Source organism: Octopus bimaculoides, chromosome 11 (assembly GCF_001194135.2).
Source record: "Octopus bimaculoides isolate UCB-OBI-ISO-001 chromosome 11, ASM119413v2, whole genome shotgun sequence".
NCBI lineage: Eukaryota > Metazoa > Mollusca > Cephalopoda > Octopoda > Octopodidae > Octopus > Octopus bimaculoides.
In genome coordinates, this window is record NC_068991.1 from 50,639,092 (window position 1) to 50,658,111 (window position 19,020).

At 36.6% G+C, this 19,020-nt stretch overlaps 1 protein-coding gene across 2 annotated transcripts in view; it reads right to left on the reverse strand.

Annotated features, from left to right (window-relative positions):
* LOC106873924 (mitochondrial ribonuclease P catalytic subunit) overlaps positions 1 to 17,271 on the reverse strand; it is a 19,530-nt gene extending 2,259 nt beyond the window's left edge. The window contains exons 1-6 of one of the 2 annotated variants that reach the window (XM_014921460.2): positions 16,253 to 17,271; positions 12,212 to 13,222; positions 9,683 to 9,733; positions 6,355 to 6,598; positions 3,505 to 3,644; positions 1,469 to 1,661 (exon numbers count right to left, since the gene is read on the reverse strand). In XM_014921460.2, the coding sequence (XP_014776946.1) occupies positions 1,469 to 1,661; positions 3,505 to 3,644; positions 6,355 to 6,598; positions 9,683 to 9,733; positions 12,212 to 13,170 (1,587 nt within the window). In that variant the 5' untranslated portion in view covers positions 13,171 to 13,222; positions 16,253 to 17,271. Of the gene's footprint in view, positions 1 to 1,468; positions 1,662 to 3,504; positions 3,645 to 6,354; positions 6,599 to 9,682; positions 9,734 to 12,211; positions 13,223 to 13,437; positions 15,414 to 16,252 lie in introns of those variants that run through there. The other variant, XM_014921461.2, reaches the window with a different exon arrangement.
* Between the last annotated feature and the right edge of the window lie 1,749 nt (positions 17,272 to 19,020).

Sequence of the window (19,020 nt, forward strand, 5' to 3'; positions counted from 1 at the left end):
CTTGATGATCAAGTATTCAGATGGCAACAAGAATCATGGATCTGAACTCCACAGATGACCAGGTTTTGAGCGCTTAAGACAAAACGGAAATGTAAGTAAATGACCAACACCTTACACAGTATCAGCAAAAAATAGATCTGACCACTGGTAATAAAAAAATCCCAAAAGTAATGGGGGGGGGGAGCAATGATCAATTAAGAACTTGATGCTTTTAGAAGGTGAATATCTTGAATAATGCAAGGACTTCAAATATCTTAGCAGTAACATCAGTTATAAAGGAAATATGAAGAAAAAGGTTAACATCAGGATTGGTAAAGCTAACAATGTTTTTCTTAAATTAAAAAGAATCTGGAAAGCTCACAACAGAATGAAGATAAAAATTCAGTTGTTGTCAAGCATTGTCTTCTCTAACTTTCTCTTTGGGTGTGAGTCATGGCCTCTGACTAAGGTACTAAACAGGAAACTGAAAATCTTCCAGCAAAGATGCTTGCATAAGACACAGCACATCTCCAACAGGATCTGTGTCACCAACCTTGAGATACTAAGAAGATCCAGACTCTCATACATCTTAAGTCAAATGGTGGCCAGCAGAAGGATGAAATGACTAAGGAATGTGATCAAGATAGATCCATCCTGACTCCAGTGGCCTCCAACAGGGTCCCAAGAAGAAAGGACATCTGAAGAAGAAATGGTTGACAGTAGCAAAAGAAAATCTTGTGAATGATGGCAAGAGCTGGACCTAGGGATTGAAAATGAGTGAAATGTTCTTGTTGCTTGATGGTCTTTGAACAGGATCAACTAAGTAACAAATGAACTGACAAACTATTTAAACTAAATTTTCTTCCTGTTTTCTCTCTTTTTTACTTCCCTTGTAACCCTTTTGTTACCATGTTTCTGTTGAAACATGCTGCTTTTATATTAGTTTATTTTGAAAATAATGAAGCCTTTGGTAAAATAACTTTGTCACTATGAAATTACTGCTTAGAACATTAATTAACATTTTGTTGGAAGGTTTTAATTTAGATCACTTTAAAACAGAAGCTTTGTATCATGGAACCAGGGGTGGTTTGAGGAAGGTTGCTATCAAAAGGTTTAAGTGCTTGAAAGGCTCCCTAGAAAAGTAGCTAAAAGCTTCTGTTAGGGAGCCATTACTTTAAATTACATGTTCTAAGTTGGTATTAATGGTCCTCTTGAAATTTTCTAAGTCAACATCTGTGGGAAAGACCTGAGCAGGGAAGGAATTCCAGAGGGGAGGCATTGTGGGGAGGAAGGACTGGAAGTAGTGATTTGGTGGTGAGTCTGGACACAAGATGAGTGAAGAAAAGACGCATGAGGATTAGGAAGAGCAAAAGTGGGTTAGAAATGGCCGAGGGAAGAAATAGGTTGAACAACAACAGCCTGCTCAACCTGAGAAAGCAGGTGTGAAATGATAATAATGACAACCATAAAGTATGGTAAAATGTCTCACCTGAAATATAATGTGACCATTTGGTTTCACTTTATATAACTGCACTTGGTGACTGAACTGCCATCGACGAAAGAGTTCACCATACTCTTCTCCTAAAGAAAATTTATGGTCTCGCATTTCATCAGATGAAACAAACACTGACTTAGGACCACTGTAGAGTGTAGCGTAAATAAGGTAAGGATCGTCTTCAGATCTGAAACGAAAATTAAGATTATAGATTATAGTTTTGTTTTTCACACTTCTTTTATGCAGGTTCTTGTTGGGGTGTAGCCAGCCCACTTATGTGTACCTTTCCTTCATTGGACACTAAACTCCGCTTGCGAAGACTTTTTGAGGCAAGTGAAATCGAAATCGAACTAAATTCGACGACTGGCACCCATGCCAACGTCGTCTCCTTCATTGGACACGACACTCAGCTTGCAAAGACTTATTGGGGCAAGCGAAAGCGAAATCGGGATGGCACCTGTGCCCAGCGTCGCCTTTCTGGCACTTGTGCACGTGACATGTGTAAGGATTTTCGAGCAAGATCGTTGCCAGTGCCCTTGAACTGGCTCTTGTGCGGGTGGCACATAAAATACACCATTTTGAGCGTGGCCATTTCCAGTACCGCCTGACTGGCCTTCGTGCAGGTGACACATAAAAGCACCCACTACACTCTGTGAGTGGTTGGCATTAGGAAGGGCATCCAGCTGTAGAAACTCTGCCAAATCAGATTGGAGCCTGGTGTAGCCATCTGGTTTGACCAGTCCTCAGTCAAATCGTCCAACCCATGCTAGCATGGAAAGCGGACGTTAAACGATGATGATGATGATGATAATAATAATAATAATAAATAGTTTGATAATCAATAAGTTTGAACTACAGAAGATTGATATCACTAAGAAATACAAAAATAGGGGGAATATTTTCTGAGGATAGGAGTGGGGAGGTGCAATTCTGTGGAGACAAGACTGAGCAGTGTTTAGCAAGAAGTTTGGAGATTAGATTAATCAAGAATAATCTTGAGGATGTATTCGATAAGTTTGAATGGTAAACAGTTTGCTGGATGAGAGGAGTAGAAGATAGAGAAAGAGACAGAGAAAGGAAATGTGTTTGTGATCCAGTGGTGTAGTGTGTTGGTGATTACATTTTTACCATTCAACTGGATAGCCACTTTTGGAAGCAGTCTACAATACTTGTGTATATGTAGCAGTAGCAATCATCATCATCATCATCGTTTAACGTCTGCTTTCCATGCTAGAATGGGTTGGACGATTTGACTGAGGACTGGTGAGCCAGATGGCTACACCAGGCTCCAATCTGATTTGGCAGAGTTTCTACAGCTGGATGCCCTTCCTAATGCCAACCATTCCGAGAGTGTAGTGGGTGCTTTTATGTGCCACCGGCACGAAGGCCAGTCAGGAGGGACTGGCAACGGCCACGCTCGAAATGGTGTATTTTACGTGCCACCTGCACAGGAGCCAGTCAGATAAGTCAACAATACTCCTCCTCCTTATCATTTCACATCTGCTTTTCCAGGTTGAACAGGTTGTTGCAATTCAACCTAGTCCTTCCCTTAGGCATTTCTAACCTACTTTTGCTTTTCCTAATCCTCATGTTTATTTTCTTCACTTATCTTTTGTCCAAACCCACCACCAGACTTTACAGAAATTACTACAGCTAATCCTTCCTCCCCATGATGCAATCCCTCTGGAAATCCTTCCTTGCTCAGGTCTTTCCCACAGATGTTGACTTAGAAAGTTTCAAGAGCAACATTAATACCAACAAACTCACCAGCCTAATCAGGTCCTGCAAAGGCCATGAGCTCCATTTCTTCCTCAAGAATCAGTAAATAAAAAAAGGGGGAAAAAAAGTGGGGTTGAAAACAGCCACTGAGTTTTAGGACTATTTTCAAAAGTCTTCAACAATTCTATTTATTGACATTAACAGAGAAAATGAGAATTCATTCAGCAACTGGGAATGAATTTGCTTGTTATTTCAAACTGACAGAGAAGGAAAAGACTAGACATAAACTATCAAAACAAAAATTTACTTACATATTTTCGATGAAGAAGCAGGAAGCCAACTTTTTAATAATTTTTATGTCTCTTTCAGGCCATTTCAACATATACTTTCGACCAACCACCAAAACTTTCATTTTTTTAATCAAAGCAAAATATTCAACTGCTTTCCGTAACTGTCAAACAAAGATAACATACAAGAGATATTAAAGAATTAATCTGTCATATAAAGTAACCATTCTGTAGCAAAGTTAGAATATGAAGAAATGGATTCTCTCCAAAATAACAACTATTAAAACTGTTTAAAATCAGGGTATTTTGGACAAATTTGATATCTGGCAAAGAAATCGCAGGAATGTAATGAAAGACATTGTCTCACTTGTGCGCATAATAGAAAGAATCATCATCATTATTATTATTATTATTATTATTAAGATGGTGAGTTGGCAGAATCGTTAGCATGCCAGGCAAAATGCTTAGTAACATTTTGCTCGTCTTCAAGTTCTGAGTTTACATTCTATTCTGTTGAGGTTAACTTTGTCTTTCATCAATAAAATAATTACCAGTTGAGCACTGGAGTTGATGTAATCGATTTACCTGTCCTCCCAAATTGCTGGCCTTGTGCCAAAATTTGAAACCATTAATAATTACTACTACTACTACTACTACTACTACTACTACTACTACTACTACTACTACTACTACTACTACTGCTACTACTACTACTATTATTATTATTATTCACTTAAATTCTCCTGATTTATCTATGTCATAACTCAGAGCCATCCTGCAGCTTAGAGATACAACACTTTTTTCAACACATGGACTGTTCCAAATATTGCTGCCAACTGAGTACTTCCTAAGAAGTCTGGTATTTGCAATTTTTGATGCTTTTTGAAATGATCTCAAGTGCACCCATCATAAAAGCTACCACACACTCACTTTTGAGGTTCTATGGATCCTTTTCACTTCTAATCCTAAGTCTTGGTACTTCCTGAATTTCTTGTCCTCTATCTTCACAATATTCTGATCTGCAGGTATAGATACATTGAAGAAGGTCCATTCTTTGGTCACCTTCCATAGGAAAGTGACATCTGGTGAGTTATGTTACAAGGAGAGTGATATCTGAGCAGTTATTATTCATTATCTATTATTATTATTATTATTGAGTAAGAGAGCAGCACATGCCATCAAAGTGACACTGGGGGCACAAATATATGAAGCTCAACATACCCATCATGACTACTTGTCTCATAAGGGTACACCAGGCACATGCATCACAACCATATGAGCATGACATGGTGAATTCATATTAACATACACAGAGTATGACCTTGTGGGTGGTGCCCTGTTAGAATTTTCGTCAGGTTTAGTAGCCCATCCTGCACAAAAAGTCCCTGAATAACGGTTGCTTAAGGATAATGAATGAAACACCCATATTTCCAGAGGCGAATTATTCAAACTCAAAAGAACCCCTCTCAATACATTGCTCCCCAACTATTCCTGGTCATGACCAAAGATGCACATATCATCCGCCACTAAGAGACAGGCTCAACTGGCCAAGGTCAAATTATTATTATTATTATTATTATTTCCATCTTTGCACATTGATATTGATCTGATATGTATGTAGTACAGCATATTCTAACTCTTCTTGTTTGTTACACCAAACATTTTCAAATCTAATCTCATTTATTTTTCTCATCATATTTTGGTTTTCCTACACCACAGGTAACTTCCAATGTTAGCCTACAACAGTGTTTTACCTAGCACTCATCCATTCCTATCATATTTATACCCATTCAACCATCTCTCCTGCATACACTGGTTGATTTGTCCCTGTCTGTCTCTCCAGCCAATATGTATTCAATGCCTATTTCACAACAAAGCCATGCAACATTGCACTTCATACATTTGCCTCATACAATCTGTCCCCACCCCACTTTTTTATGCAGATACTTTTTTCTTTTCTTTCTTTCTTCTATTTGTCACAACAACTCTTTTCATCTCCCAGATGACAAAAATCTGTCCTCTCTATCCAGCAAGTTATCTGAATAGTTCAAAGATATCATTTTATGAGGGCTCTTCCTGCAAATAATTCTAGTGCCATGCACACCAGTAGCCTAGTCAATCTGTTGGAAATTCCTCTGCAGCTTTTGTGCATCCATTATTTGCAATGAGTGGACAATGTTAAGTTCATGCCAACACTGTCACTGCATACTGAGCTAAACTACTAATGAGATAGTATTGTGCTTTTGTGCTCATTTTGGTCTTCACAATGTAGGCCCTTAGGCCTTTGGACTCTTTCTGGTTTAAAACTTTTTTATGCAGCTCTTTCGCAGATTTTACAAAGTAAAATTAATGAATTTCTTTTAATATCACTGATGAAAAATTATGGAATTTCACAAAGGACAGAATATTTTGGGGAAGATCAGCTGCCACAAACTCAATCATACACCAACTTCCAGCTATAAAGTGATAACAAAACTGAAAGAAAATAAATTAAGGCAGTGCTCCAGCATGGCTGCATTCCTACAACTGAAACCGTTAACAGAATAAAAAAATGGAGTCTTGTTTGAATATTGGTTCCAAAAAGAAACACTTGTTTTCAAAAATGGTAAATATATTCTACACACTTCATTATCATCATCATCATCATCATGTAATTAATTAATGTACTTCATCATCATTCTGTATATTGTCATTGTTAGCATGTGATTAATTAATCTAGAAGAAAACTGAAATTCTCTAAGTGTTAAATCACTAATTTGGTTTTAAATTGTGATGAAGTACATTTTGAGATAAAACCGACAATTCTAAAGGAACAATGATGAAGTCATTAATGATTTCATGCTAGAATGGTAAAAATAAACTTGTAGAACATACCTGAAAAGACTTATTTTTAAACTGACCCATTTTCAAGGAAACATTTAAAGAATCAAAAACTACATCAAAAGGTGCTTTTTCTTCAACAAATAATTTGAAACTTTCAAGTTCTGCCGGATTTGTATTTTGGTAAAGGTCCTTTCCAATCAGAACATTTTCAAAAAATACATGACGCAGCTTTCGGAATTGTGAAAATGGAATATCCAATTTATCTATGGCTGTATTACAATTCGGACATATTCCTCTGAGAATGAAAAACAAGTAAACAAAAATGATACAATTTAATAAAAAGAAACATTTAGCATTAAATTCAATTTTCAAAGATTTATTCCTCTGCCAATACTACAAGTTGTATATGTAGATATAAGGTATTGGTTAATCATCCCTTTTAATAATGATAGGGAACATCAGGGAGTAATGATAGGGAGATGGAGTGTAAACATTGTTTAGACCAGGGGTTTTCAAACTTTTTGACTTGCGGACCCCTTTATATTTCAGGCTTTACCTTAGGGACCCCCTTATAAACGCTTATGAAATTTATACATAAATATTTGTTTAAAATAACAAATATTTTTACATTTATTTATTTAACAAATAGGTTTATTGTCTATTAAAAGATTTCAATTAAAAAACATATATAAAATCAAATTGCCCATAAAAAGTATTTGCTGTCTGCGGAGCCCCTGTGGTCCGCAGACCACAGTTTGAAAACTCCTGGTTTAGACAATAGTTAGATGTGAAGGGATTCATCTCACAGCTTATAGATTACTAGTTCTTTCAAATATATCAACTTTAATCGATCAACTTTGGACAAAAGTAAGTCTACCAAACTGAATAACCCATTTAACATGAGTGATCTAATGGAAGGAACTTCATCTAAAGTAGATCCAATAATTTGTGGAAATGTATCTGTTTAAGTAATGAGAAATGAATGGAAAATTGATTGAGAATTAAAAAATTGGTTTATAGCATCATCATCAATTAACATCTGTCTTCTATGCCGGCATGGGTTGCACGGTTTGACAGGAGCTGGCAAGCTGTACCAGGCTCCATTGTCTGCTTTGGCATGGTTTCTTTGGCTGGATGCCCTTCCTAGTACCAACCACTTTACAGCGTGTAGTGAGTGCTTTTTATGTGGCACCAACACCAGCAGGGTCACCAAATAACTTGCAAGACAAAGACTGCTCAGCTGGGAGAGGGAATGGAAGTGAGGGAAGTGACTATGTGCCAGGCGAGAGTTAAAGTATAATAGAGGTATAGAGATAGGTGTCTTAGTAGAGAGAAAATAACTGGTCATCCCAGTAGGAAAAGGAGAGGAAAGAATGATAGAGAGAGAGAGAGAAATATATTGTGTTAGAAATGTATCAGGACATACCCACAAACGATGAATATAAGTGGTACAGAGGGATAGAAGGGGATGTTTTATAAGAGTGAAGTTAAACTTGGTTGTTTATAGAAATCCAATCACGTTGCTGTGTTATTTTGATTAGATTTTAACACTGTTGCAATTGTGCTTTGTGATGGTTGAAAGTCCTGTGAAACGCTCTGATACATCCTATCTTAAACCAATTCACATAAAAACCTGTACAATTGCTTTTCCACAAATTAGGTTAAGCACTGGTGCCACATGTAAAGCATCTGGTACACTCTGTAAAGTGGCTGGCATTAGGAAGGGCATCCAGCTGTAGAAACCATGCCAAAACTGGTACAAGTCTCCAAAAAAGCAGATGTTAAATGATAATGATGTTTGACTGTTAGTAAAATTCTCTAAAAAAACTCCATACAAAAATTAAAAAGTTAATACTGGGTTGGTTTACTACAATTACTAGAAATCTAAACACGACTCTAATGCTTTAAATTGGTGCCACTATCCTCATTAGTTGGTTATTCCTCCACCTTTTATCAAGGAATGTTTTGATAGGTTTAATCGTTTAGCATTTAAACTAGCCATATCAGGCCCCAAACTTCTACTTGTTTTTATGCTCAAATCAGCTAGACCAGGCTTTTCATACCTACCCTACAATGTCATCGTAAAAATAAACAATCACATCATTGAAATCTCAAAACTACGCAATAAAGCATGGTTAATGCAAAACAATGTGAATAAATAGGCATTGTATTTGATGAAATAATCTGAATGCTAAAAGATTAAAGCTTATTTCAGTTTTTCTAAGTCCTTAGAAGATAAGTGACATTTCCCCATCCAGATAGACTATAATGTTGCAAGTTCATGAAATACTTCTCAATTATAGAGTTCTATTATTTGTACAAGAGAGAAGACTGCGCTGGTTTGGTCATGTGATGTGTATGGATGAGGACAGCTGCATAAAGAAGTGCCAAGCTCTAATTGTGGAGGGTACCTGTGGAACAGGTAGACCCAGGAAGATGTGAGACAAAGTAGTGAGAAAGTATCTTCGGATACTGGGCCTTACTGAGGAAATGACAAGAGACCAGAAGATGTGGCAATTTGCTGAACTTGATAAGACACATCAAACTAAGTAAAATCGCTGTCTTCCACACATACAGGCTTGTCCTTTGCAGATGCCAGTGCCTCTTAAAAAGCACCCATGCTGGTGCTGCATAAATGCACCTGCACCAGTGGCATGTAAAAAGCACCCAGCATACTCTGCTAAGTGGTTGGCATTAGGAAGGGAATCCAGCCATAGAAACCATGCCATAACAGACAGTTGGAGTCTAGACAGCTCCCTGTTAGCCAGTTCCACATCAAACTATCTGACCCATGCTAGCATGAAAAGTGGACGTTAAACGAGGATGATGAGATTGGTTTACATTATGACACCTGCTTACAACCTGGTGGATTAACCCATAAACTCTTTAGTATTTAAACCGACCATATCCAGCCAAAATATTTTACCTGTTTTATGTAAAAACAGGCCAGATTCAGCCTCTCACACCTACCCTACAATGTTAGTCTAAAAACAAACAATCACATAATCGAAATCTCAAGGCTATAAGATAATGCAGGATAAATTCAAAACAATGTGAATAAATAACCATTACATTTGGTGAAATAATCTGAATGTGAAAAGTTTAAAGTTAAATGCCTTTGTTATGGAGAAAATGATGTACAACTAGTTAATACATCTTCCAACTGCAACTCTTCTCCAATATCAATAATATTTATTAAATAACAATAGAAACAATAACCTCTATAAAATCTGTTTCAGGTAGATCTATACAGCCTAAATATCAGTTAATAAACAGGTTAATAAACAGGTTCACAAAGACATCAGGGGAAATAACTGGGAAATTTTACGTCTGTCTATAGTGAAACAAAATTTCAAAGATACACTGTAAAAAGAATTACCTTTTATCTAATTTGATCCATGCTTCAGACCAGCGTTCTGGGTTTCCATTTCTGGAACATAATCGTAATAATTAAATACCATGATCAGATGTATCCAGTGTTTAACTGTGTAAAAGAGGACATTATTAAGTACTGACAACCATCAAATTCGTTCCTTGTTGGTTCAACAATCTACAGTTGACTTGTTCTCTCTCTCTTTCTTTCTCTCTGTAATTCTCAGTTCTTTCTCCTGCCAGGAATGTGTCAGAGAAAACTACAATGCTTTCCCAGCAATGCACACCATACATATACCACAAGTGACAGGATGTAAACCTTTTGACTCTTTCTCCTTAAGGGACAACAGTTTATATACTTCACACATATCAACACATATAGACCATATTCAAGAAGACATGTCTACCACAGAAGAATTGATATTGATGCTGGTGCCACATAAAAAGCACCCAGTACATGCTGTGGAGTGGTTGGCATTAGGAAGGGCATCCAGTCATAGAAACCATGCCAGAACAGACTATGGAGCCTAGTGTGGCTCCTGGCCTTACCAGCTCTGGTCAAACTGTCCAACCCATGCCAGCAGGGAAGATGGAAGTTAAATGATGATAACGATCACACACCCACACACCCCTACATATATAGACATAAAAATACATAGAATATATCCAGGTAAAACTAGACAATTACACATTATGCATACACAAATAACAATCTATTTATACTAATATTTTACAAATATCATCACTCCCCACCACAGCCCTCATCATCATCATCATTACTGCATTTACATCTACTTTATGGGTTGGGTGGGACATTTTGAGTTGATGCTGAATGGTTTGACACCCTTCCTGATACCAACTTTTTAGTTGCTTATCATGAAACACAGGCATACAAGTAAACCCATTCTAAAAATTGGGATACACAAGATAACAAATATGAAACAATATTTGAACTAAATTCAGACTTTCTACAATTTCTTCTTTTTTTTTCGCTCCCTTATAGTTAGGAGGGAGGGTTATACTCATTGTCCATTTTAAGGGCCTCTGAGGCTTGTGGGAGGGAAGGAAGAAGAGACCAGTTCTGAATGCTTGCAACAGAGGAGACTGCTAAAAGAATCCAAAGTGCCCATTGATGGTGTGAAACCAAGCAACTAAACCATAACAGGATTTGAACTCAGAACCTAAACATCTGCTCCAATATTCTTACAATTCCACCAATTTGCTATCTTGGATTGGTGTTTTATTACTGACTCTGAAAAGATGAAAAGTAAAAAGTAAAGTTGACTTAAATGAAATTTGAACTCAGACACAGAGTCAGAACAAATAACACAAAACATTTCTTATCCAATGCTCTGCCAACTCTGACAACAGTAAGTAAACACCATTTTTGTTTGAATGGGTGAAACAGTCAAATCAGAACCATTCTTATCCAAATATATTCTGGTATTGTATTGCTTACTCTTCTATCTTGATTGTATCTATTTTAACTGGGGAAAGATGGAGCTTAGCAATCAAAAACACTAACTTATACAGTCTCAGCACTGCTTAAGCTGTTGACATGGCACCCATTTTCTGGAGGTTTCCATAAATAGTATTGAAAATATTCAATCCACCTTTATTGGTGGCACTTGACACAAGAAGGTAAGATCAAATAGTGAAACTATAATTGTAGAGTAACTCCTGTCATTTCACAAATTTTTCAGTTACTATTCTTACCACCATTGTCTAGTCTTTATTATGAGAGACAAACTGTTTATCTGAATATTTCATAATTGAGAAACACTTATGGTGAACAAGTAAACAATTGATTAAAACATTCACACAGTTTCATAAAATGTCCATCTGGTATTAATCAAATGTCACCTTCCAGTGGACTCTTACTGTAACGAAAAAATGAAAGCTATATCGTTGCTGTAGACATCAGCAAAGCTTTTGACCATGTCCAGCCTGTGAATCTGCAACTGAAACTTTCATCCTTATGGATTTAATCCATCTCTCATCTCTAGATTCAGTAGCTTCCTGTCATCATGTTGTTACAGCTTTTTCTCTCTTACACACAATCAAGTCTGGTGTATCCCAGAGTCCAGTTTTATCCCCCACTCTCTTTCATCTAGATATCAGTGATGTTCTTGCTTTCACAGCCAACACTGCCCTCTCTTACTCAGATGATTCAACAATTCATTCTTCTCTGATTTTTTATCAACCATGCATCATCCACGGGCAATCTAGACTTAACATGCCAAACTCACACCAATTCCATGAACAGAGACGTTGAGAGCATTTTACAGAGGGGGTCATGCCAATATTGACTCTTTCAGCAACAAAAGAAACACAAGCACTACATATATTAAGTAGTGCTCTCAAAAACGAGCAGCACTCTAAGCTAGAGTCCTCACAGTTGCCCCAAATGAGAGGCCTCGTTATCAATAAGAATCTCTCCAGGAGAAAGTACATCTTTAACAAAGCTAGGACACCTCAAAAACTGACCCTTCTCTTCAGGGCCTGAAAGTACAAAGAAACTGAAGATAATTCTTACCTTTTTAAATATTTTATAACTGCAAGCAAGACATCTTTGTTGGGTAACCACCTATATTTGTGCATCAGGTGAAACAGATCATCAACAGAAAACTTACTGTTACTTTGACATGTGTCCAAAAAGGATAGATATACTTCTTCTGTTGGTGATAAACCTTTTGAACCTACTTTATGCAACAGAAGTGTGCAGCTGTCAATATCTGCACAACGTATTGCAGCAAGAATGATGGGAGTGTAATGTTTGGGCAGTGTTGGTTGAGTTAACTCTAATGTGGACAATAGTTGAAAGCAATCCTTCCAACTATTTGTACAACATAATCCATATATAACATATTTAATAGTCTGGCAATCTAACAGTCCACCAGTGGAGTCTAACAACTGTTGATATAATTGCAATATAGTCTTCTGGTCTTCAGGTGATGCTCTGTTGCTAAGTAACGTCATAAACAGTGAAATAGTAGCAATATTAAGTGATCGACCTTGACTCTTTAAATAATCAGCAAGAGATATACCAAGTTCAACCAACTTACTGCTATTAATGAAACTCATACAGCAAGCTTCCCAAGATATTTTCAAGTTAGCGTTGTCTTCAAGAAGCTCTTTTTCTAATTTATTCCAGTCTTCTGATGTCATTTTTGTTATGGATTTAGAATCAAGTTGTTCTTTGAATTCAAAAAGACGTCTGCTTCCATTTAATTTTCTGGGTTTGTAGTTACCAATATCCTCGTCCTTGTCATCAATCTCTTGATAGTCTTCAAGAGAAGAAAAATTCCTTTGTCTATAAACAAACAACAGCTTGTTATTGAGTCCAGTATGTAATTGAAAACAAGATGGTTTCACATAGTAGAGATGTGACATATGTTTATGACACAGATGGAAACATCGACCACTTTGAGCAAAGAGTTGGTAAGGTCCAAAAGTTTTTAGCAAGGCCCATTTTTGAAATGTTCTGGAAAACATTTTTCACTCCACCAAAGAAAATGGTTCAAATAATTGATAGGTTTTCAAATTTCTGTAATTAGAAAATGAAAAACAAAAATAAAACACATTAAAAATGATATCAGAAATTATATAACATTTAATGTTGTCTACGTTTTTGTAATAAATCACAGTGAACAAGTTCTCCATGGGAAGTGTGATCATGAAAGTCAAGATGAAGATGTAAATAAATGATTCTGTATCATGAAAACCAGGTGGCAAAAATGGAATTACCAAAGAACCATTCACCTTTTCAGGAATATCATTATCATCATCATCATCATTCAATGTCTGTTGTCCATGCTGGTATGGGTTAGACAGTTTGACCAGAGCAGACAGGCAAGCTGGGGAGCTGTACTAGACTCCAGTCTGATTTGGCATGGTTTCCACAGCTAGATGCCCTTCCTAATGCTAACTACTTTACAGAGTATGCTGGGTGCTTTTATGTGCTGGCGTTTTTATGCGGTACTGCCATGAGTACTTTTCACCACCAGAGGGACCAGTGTTAACACTTCTGTTGTGGAGTATGAGTCTTCTTGAGTACACTAAAGTGCCAGGCATCTCGGTCTTTCGTCATCTTGCCTGTAAAGTTCAGAGCCCTGAAGTTATTCTTCAGTACTTCATCCCATATCTTCTGGGTCTCCCATTTCTAATTAGTTAACTGTCCATGTATTTCAAGTCATTTTTCAATATTACCAACAGACAGCAAAGTTTATCAGAGTAACAAACATTAAACAAGGAAGCTTCAAAATGATCTCACAGACACCCATATCTCCTTCAAATCACGTTCTACTGTCTTTTATAAGGAAAAGATGAATTAGACATAGTAGTTTTGCATACTCTTAACGAGTGAGCATAATCATGGCTAGAATACTTTTATCCTAGATCTGTTCATTCAGTATTGTAAACAAAATGTTCTATAAAAATTGGGTCAGAATCAAAGATTGCTGGCTTTGTAACAAAATTTGAAATTATTATCATTATTCTTAATTTTGGCACAAGACCTGCAATTTGTAAGGGGTTGGGGTAAGTCGAATGCATCGACCAGAATACTTAACTGATACTTTATTCTATTGATTATGAAAGGATGAAAGGCAAAATTGATCGAGTACTAGGTCGACTTTGTCTTTCATCCTTTCAGGGTCGATAAAATAAGTACCAGTTGAGCACTGCGGTCGACGTCATCGACTAGTCCCCCCCTCCGAATAGTAGACAGGATCATCATCAAAATATTTATTGTCCCATTTTCTCCCAATATAAGCAACACAAAATACATATTCTTCACACAATGTAAAGAGGAATGAGTTAATGTTAATCTGATGAAGTGTCACTTAAACGTATCCAACCACACATTGGTGTAATGTTTCACACGAAATGATTTACGTGTTTAAAAATGGAATGATACATAAACAATTATGATTAATATTAAATTGGTGCTATATTCATTCTTCGTCTTCTCTTATTTGTCACTCCTCGAAATACTTATACACTGGTTTTAATCCTGAAAAACTTGGAGTTTCTGCCACCAGTAGACTTGCAAGTTTTCTAAAGTTGCAATCTGAGATTGAGAATAGCTAGGAGTTTGTGTCGAATGCTTCATTAGGAAAAGATCAGGTTTCAACTCTATCAGGAATTACACGAAAGAGTATCCATGTCTTAAGACGACACTGATAAATGAAAGATGCTTTCGTTTGGTGTGTGCAAAAATAGTAAGGGAAAAAACCCCAGAGAGATATGGTAAAACAATAACATCTTTTGACCCTCTTCCAGGAAGACAAGTGATGAGTTTGTACAAGATTTTCAGAGAGAAATTCTCGAATTTTTTTCAATAAGCTCTACTTTCTCTTTCAATAATTTGTAAAATTAAATATCAGCACTTTTTCATTCACACAAAACTAAATAGTGTTCAACTTCTTCATTTTCAGTTTCGAAAATAGTTTAAAAACTTCCAAAAACAGGCTATCTTTGGTTTTAGGTACATAATTAGTTCCACAGATATTTGTACTTAAAACCAAAGATTGCGACGATTTTTTTAAAACCAGATTTCTAAATTATGCTCCGAAAAAGATTGTCAAACCCCAACACCAACGTTTAAGGCCGGTTCTAAAGGATTCTTGGGTACTACTAAAGCAGCACGGTCCCGAACGCGCAGTCGCGCGTCCACGCAAGCTAGTCTTGAGTGGTCGATCCTAACCCTATCCCTAACCCGCGTGTGCAAATGAATACGTGTTTAGGGTTAGGGTTAGGATCGACCACTCACGACTAGCTAGCGCGGACGCGCGACTGCGCGTTCGAGACCGTGCTGCTTTAGTAGTACCGGATTCTTGGATCAAAAACTCCACCGGTTTTTTTAAAATCTCCTCGTCGTAAACAATATTGTGTATCGAAACGAACATCAAAAACAACTTTATTTGAAGATATATTTGATGATGAGAACAAACTTCATCGTTTTCGTTTTGTTGTTCTAATTTTATTTTACTCGTGAATCTTCGATGTTAGTAAAATTTAGTGAGGAGCAGTGACCAATTCGTGTCTCCCTTCAGCAACTCTATTAATAGATCGATAGACAATGGTCCTTTAATGTAATTGAATCAATATAAAAAGTAATTTTAATTCAATAAAATAGCTCGAAGAGCCATTTTATAGCATATATTCAGGCCAAGTAAATAGCTTATTCCGGTCTTGCTATGAAGGACATTGAAGGGTCTGTCTAAATTTAACTTCTAAATTCATCTGTACTATAGATTCAAGGCCAGCAATTAAAGGCGAGGGGAAGCATGTCAATTACATTGATTCCAGTACTTGACGAGTACTTATTTTATTGACCCTGAAAGAATGAAAGGCAAAGTCGACCTCGGCGGAATTTGAACTCAGAACGTAAAGAGCCAAAAAAAAAAAAAAAAAAAAATGCCGCTCAGAATCTAAGTAAGGGTTCTGCCAGTTCGCTGCCTTAATATCACTTTTAAATTATAAATGTGTGGAATTGAGTTAACTTGCATAAAGTTAAAAACGTTTTGAGTTTATAAAGTAAAGGGAAACAATATTATTATAGTAAATATCTCACCGTTTCAATCATGTCCTCCGTGTAAACAAGCAAAGCCAAACCATGAACCATTAACATGTCAGGCGTGAGAAATAATTACATTTATAGAACAATAATTATTCTTTCAATAATCAAGAATATAATAAACAATCGGTCCGGTAATCTTCAGCAACAAGACAACGTGCGTGCAATTAATATCAAGGGAGGTAAGTGAGTAATGCACTCTGAATATGAGAAATTTACCGAACGACTAATTGTATTTTTTGTATTTCTTCTGCTTCGACGGAAGGAATAAAGAATGTGACCCTCCATCGCTCTTGGTAATGTCTTAGAATTTAACCTTAATCTGAAATAAAACGAAAAAAGTTTTCTATTCTACAGTTTATCCACCCCAGAGCATCTAACCAACCTCTGAAACCTCGTCCCTACTTATGTCTTTCCGTAAAGTATTGACTTGCAACAGGTTAAAGTTCTCAACGAGGGTCCATATAAGATTTAATTGTTAAAAACAAGCAAAGTAACTAGTTAGAAAATCACTAGAAGAGATGAAAGTAATAACTATACTGAGAAGTAATGTTTATCGCTACATCAATATGGCTGTTTGACGTTACCACCGTTTTTAATCCCGGGAAGAGCCTCCCCCTGCTAGTTATCGATGCAATCTACACCCGATGTACTTTGCAAGCAGGGTCAAAAACGGTAGAAACGTCCATTCCTACGGAACAGCCATGTCGATGTGCCCAATATAGTTACTACTTTCATCTCTTTCTTAACTAGCTTCTTTGCTTGTTGCAAGTTAAGTGACTGATTGTCGCTTAGTTTTCTATATACATGGAGCGAATCCGTGCTATCTCTAACGGACGGGTGTTCAGCAATGAGGATGGGTACAAATAGCCCGAAACTATGGGTGGGTGATCCTGTCGTCTGCGAGAAGATGGTAGAGGTTCACTTCCCTACTTGCAATGTATATCGGGTGCAGATTACATAGCCAGCGGCTCCTCCCGGGGTTAAAAGCGGTAGAAACGTTGATTTCTACGGAACAGCTATATTGATGTGACGATAAGCAGTACTGATTGTTAAAAATTTATATGTAATAAATTGGTTTACTTCTACAATACACAAAATATCAAAATTTTCATTATACATTTCTTAATGATGTTTAATTATAAAAATACATTAGGATTTTTTTATATATACAGGGAATGGCTATGGAAGTCCAGAAAAATAAATTAAGAATCAGAAAGATCCATAGCCCCCCCCCCCCACCAAAAGGTTGAGAACCACTGGGTTAAATGGAACATAAAATGCCATCAAACACACACTGGTTTCAGGACATCCTGCGAAGGTCATAAATTTCTGATTAGATTTTGTACTAATGAATAAATTTCTAATATTTATTATTTGTGGGAGTAGATTTGGCAAAACTTCAGTTTAGTGCCCATTGATTTTGATTCCTAAAAAATGCATATTTTCTAAGAAAATGTCTGTACAAGTGTGCCTTCATCCAACTTCATTTCTTCATAACTTTAGCTATAAAGTTTGTTAAATAAATACTGCAGTTCCTCCATTGTAAAATTTATTGAATGGTTACAGATTGGTTCTTCTGAACATGACTTTGTTTCTTCATAATTTTCAGAAAAATGAATATTCTTCAATGAAATTTTCTACAAATACGTTTCAGATGTAGATCACATTTATATCAGAATTTAAAGGAAGGGAAAAATTTGTGGAACGCACACATACATACTGTGATGTGCCCCCCACATCTATATATACACAGTGAAACTTGAAATTTTAAGAAAATTATATGATATACATCAGTATGTATGTCCATCATTTTTTTTCGCATTAAATTCTGAGATAATCATAATCTACACCAGCTTTAAAGTATTTCTAGAAAATTTCATTGAAAAAAAAAAAACACATCAACTTTCCTGCAAGTTATGAAGATGCAAAGTCATGTTGGGAAGAAGTAATCTATAACTATTCTATAAATTTCACAATGGAGGAACTGTATTATCTATTTAATAAACTCCATAGCTACCTTAGGAAGGTGTCTCATATATTGTATGTGTCCAAAGTTCAAATTCTGGCTAGGTTGACTTACCATTTCATCCTTTTGGGGTCGATAAAATAAGTACCAGTGAAACACTGGAGTTGATGTAATCGACTAGCCCCCTCCCCCAAATTTCAGGTCTTGTTCCTTTAGCAGAAAGGATTATCATCATTATTATTATTAAGGCAGTGAGCTGGCAGAACCTCAGCACGCCAATTAACATGCTTTGTGGCATTTTGTCTGTCTTTACAATCTGAATTCAAATTCTGCCAAGGTTGACTTTGCTTTCATCCCTTCAGGGTCAATGTAAACAGTACATTGACCCAGTTGAGTAGGGAGGTCAACGCAATTGACTAGGTCCCATCCCCAAAAATTTCAAACCTTGTGCCTATAGTAACAAGGCTTGTACTGGCTGAAAAGAGGCAAGATTGGAAGGGGGTGTTTAGATTCAATATTCCTCCATTTATTATTACTGAGTCAGCCAAAAGGTGTTTTCTATTGTTATTTCAAATACTTCCCTTACATATTTCATCCTCAGTTTTAATCATTCATTTACACCATAATCCATACCAGTAATGATCAACTGACTTCCATTTTCCCTGCCTTTCATCATCATCATTGTTTAATGTCTGCCTTTCATGCTGGCATTGGTTGGACAGTTTGACTGCACTAGACTTCTGTGTGTTTTGGCACAGTTTTTACGGCTGGATGCCCTTCCTAACACCAACCACCC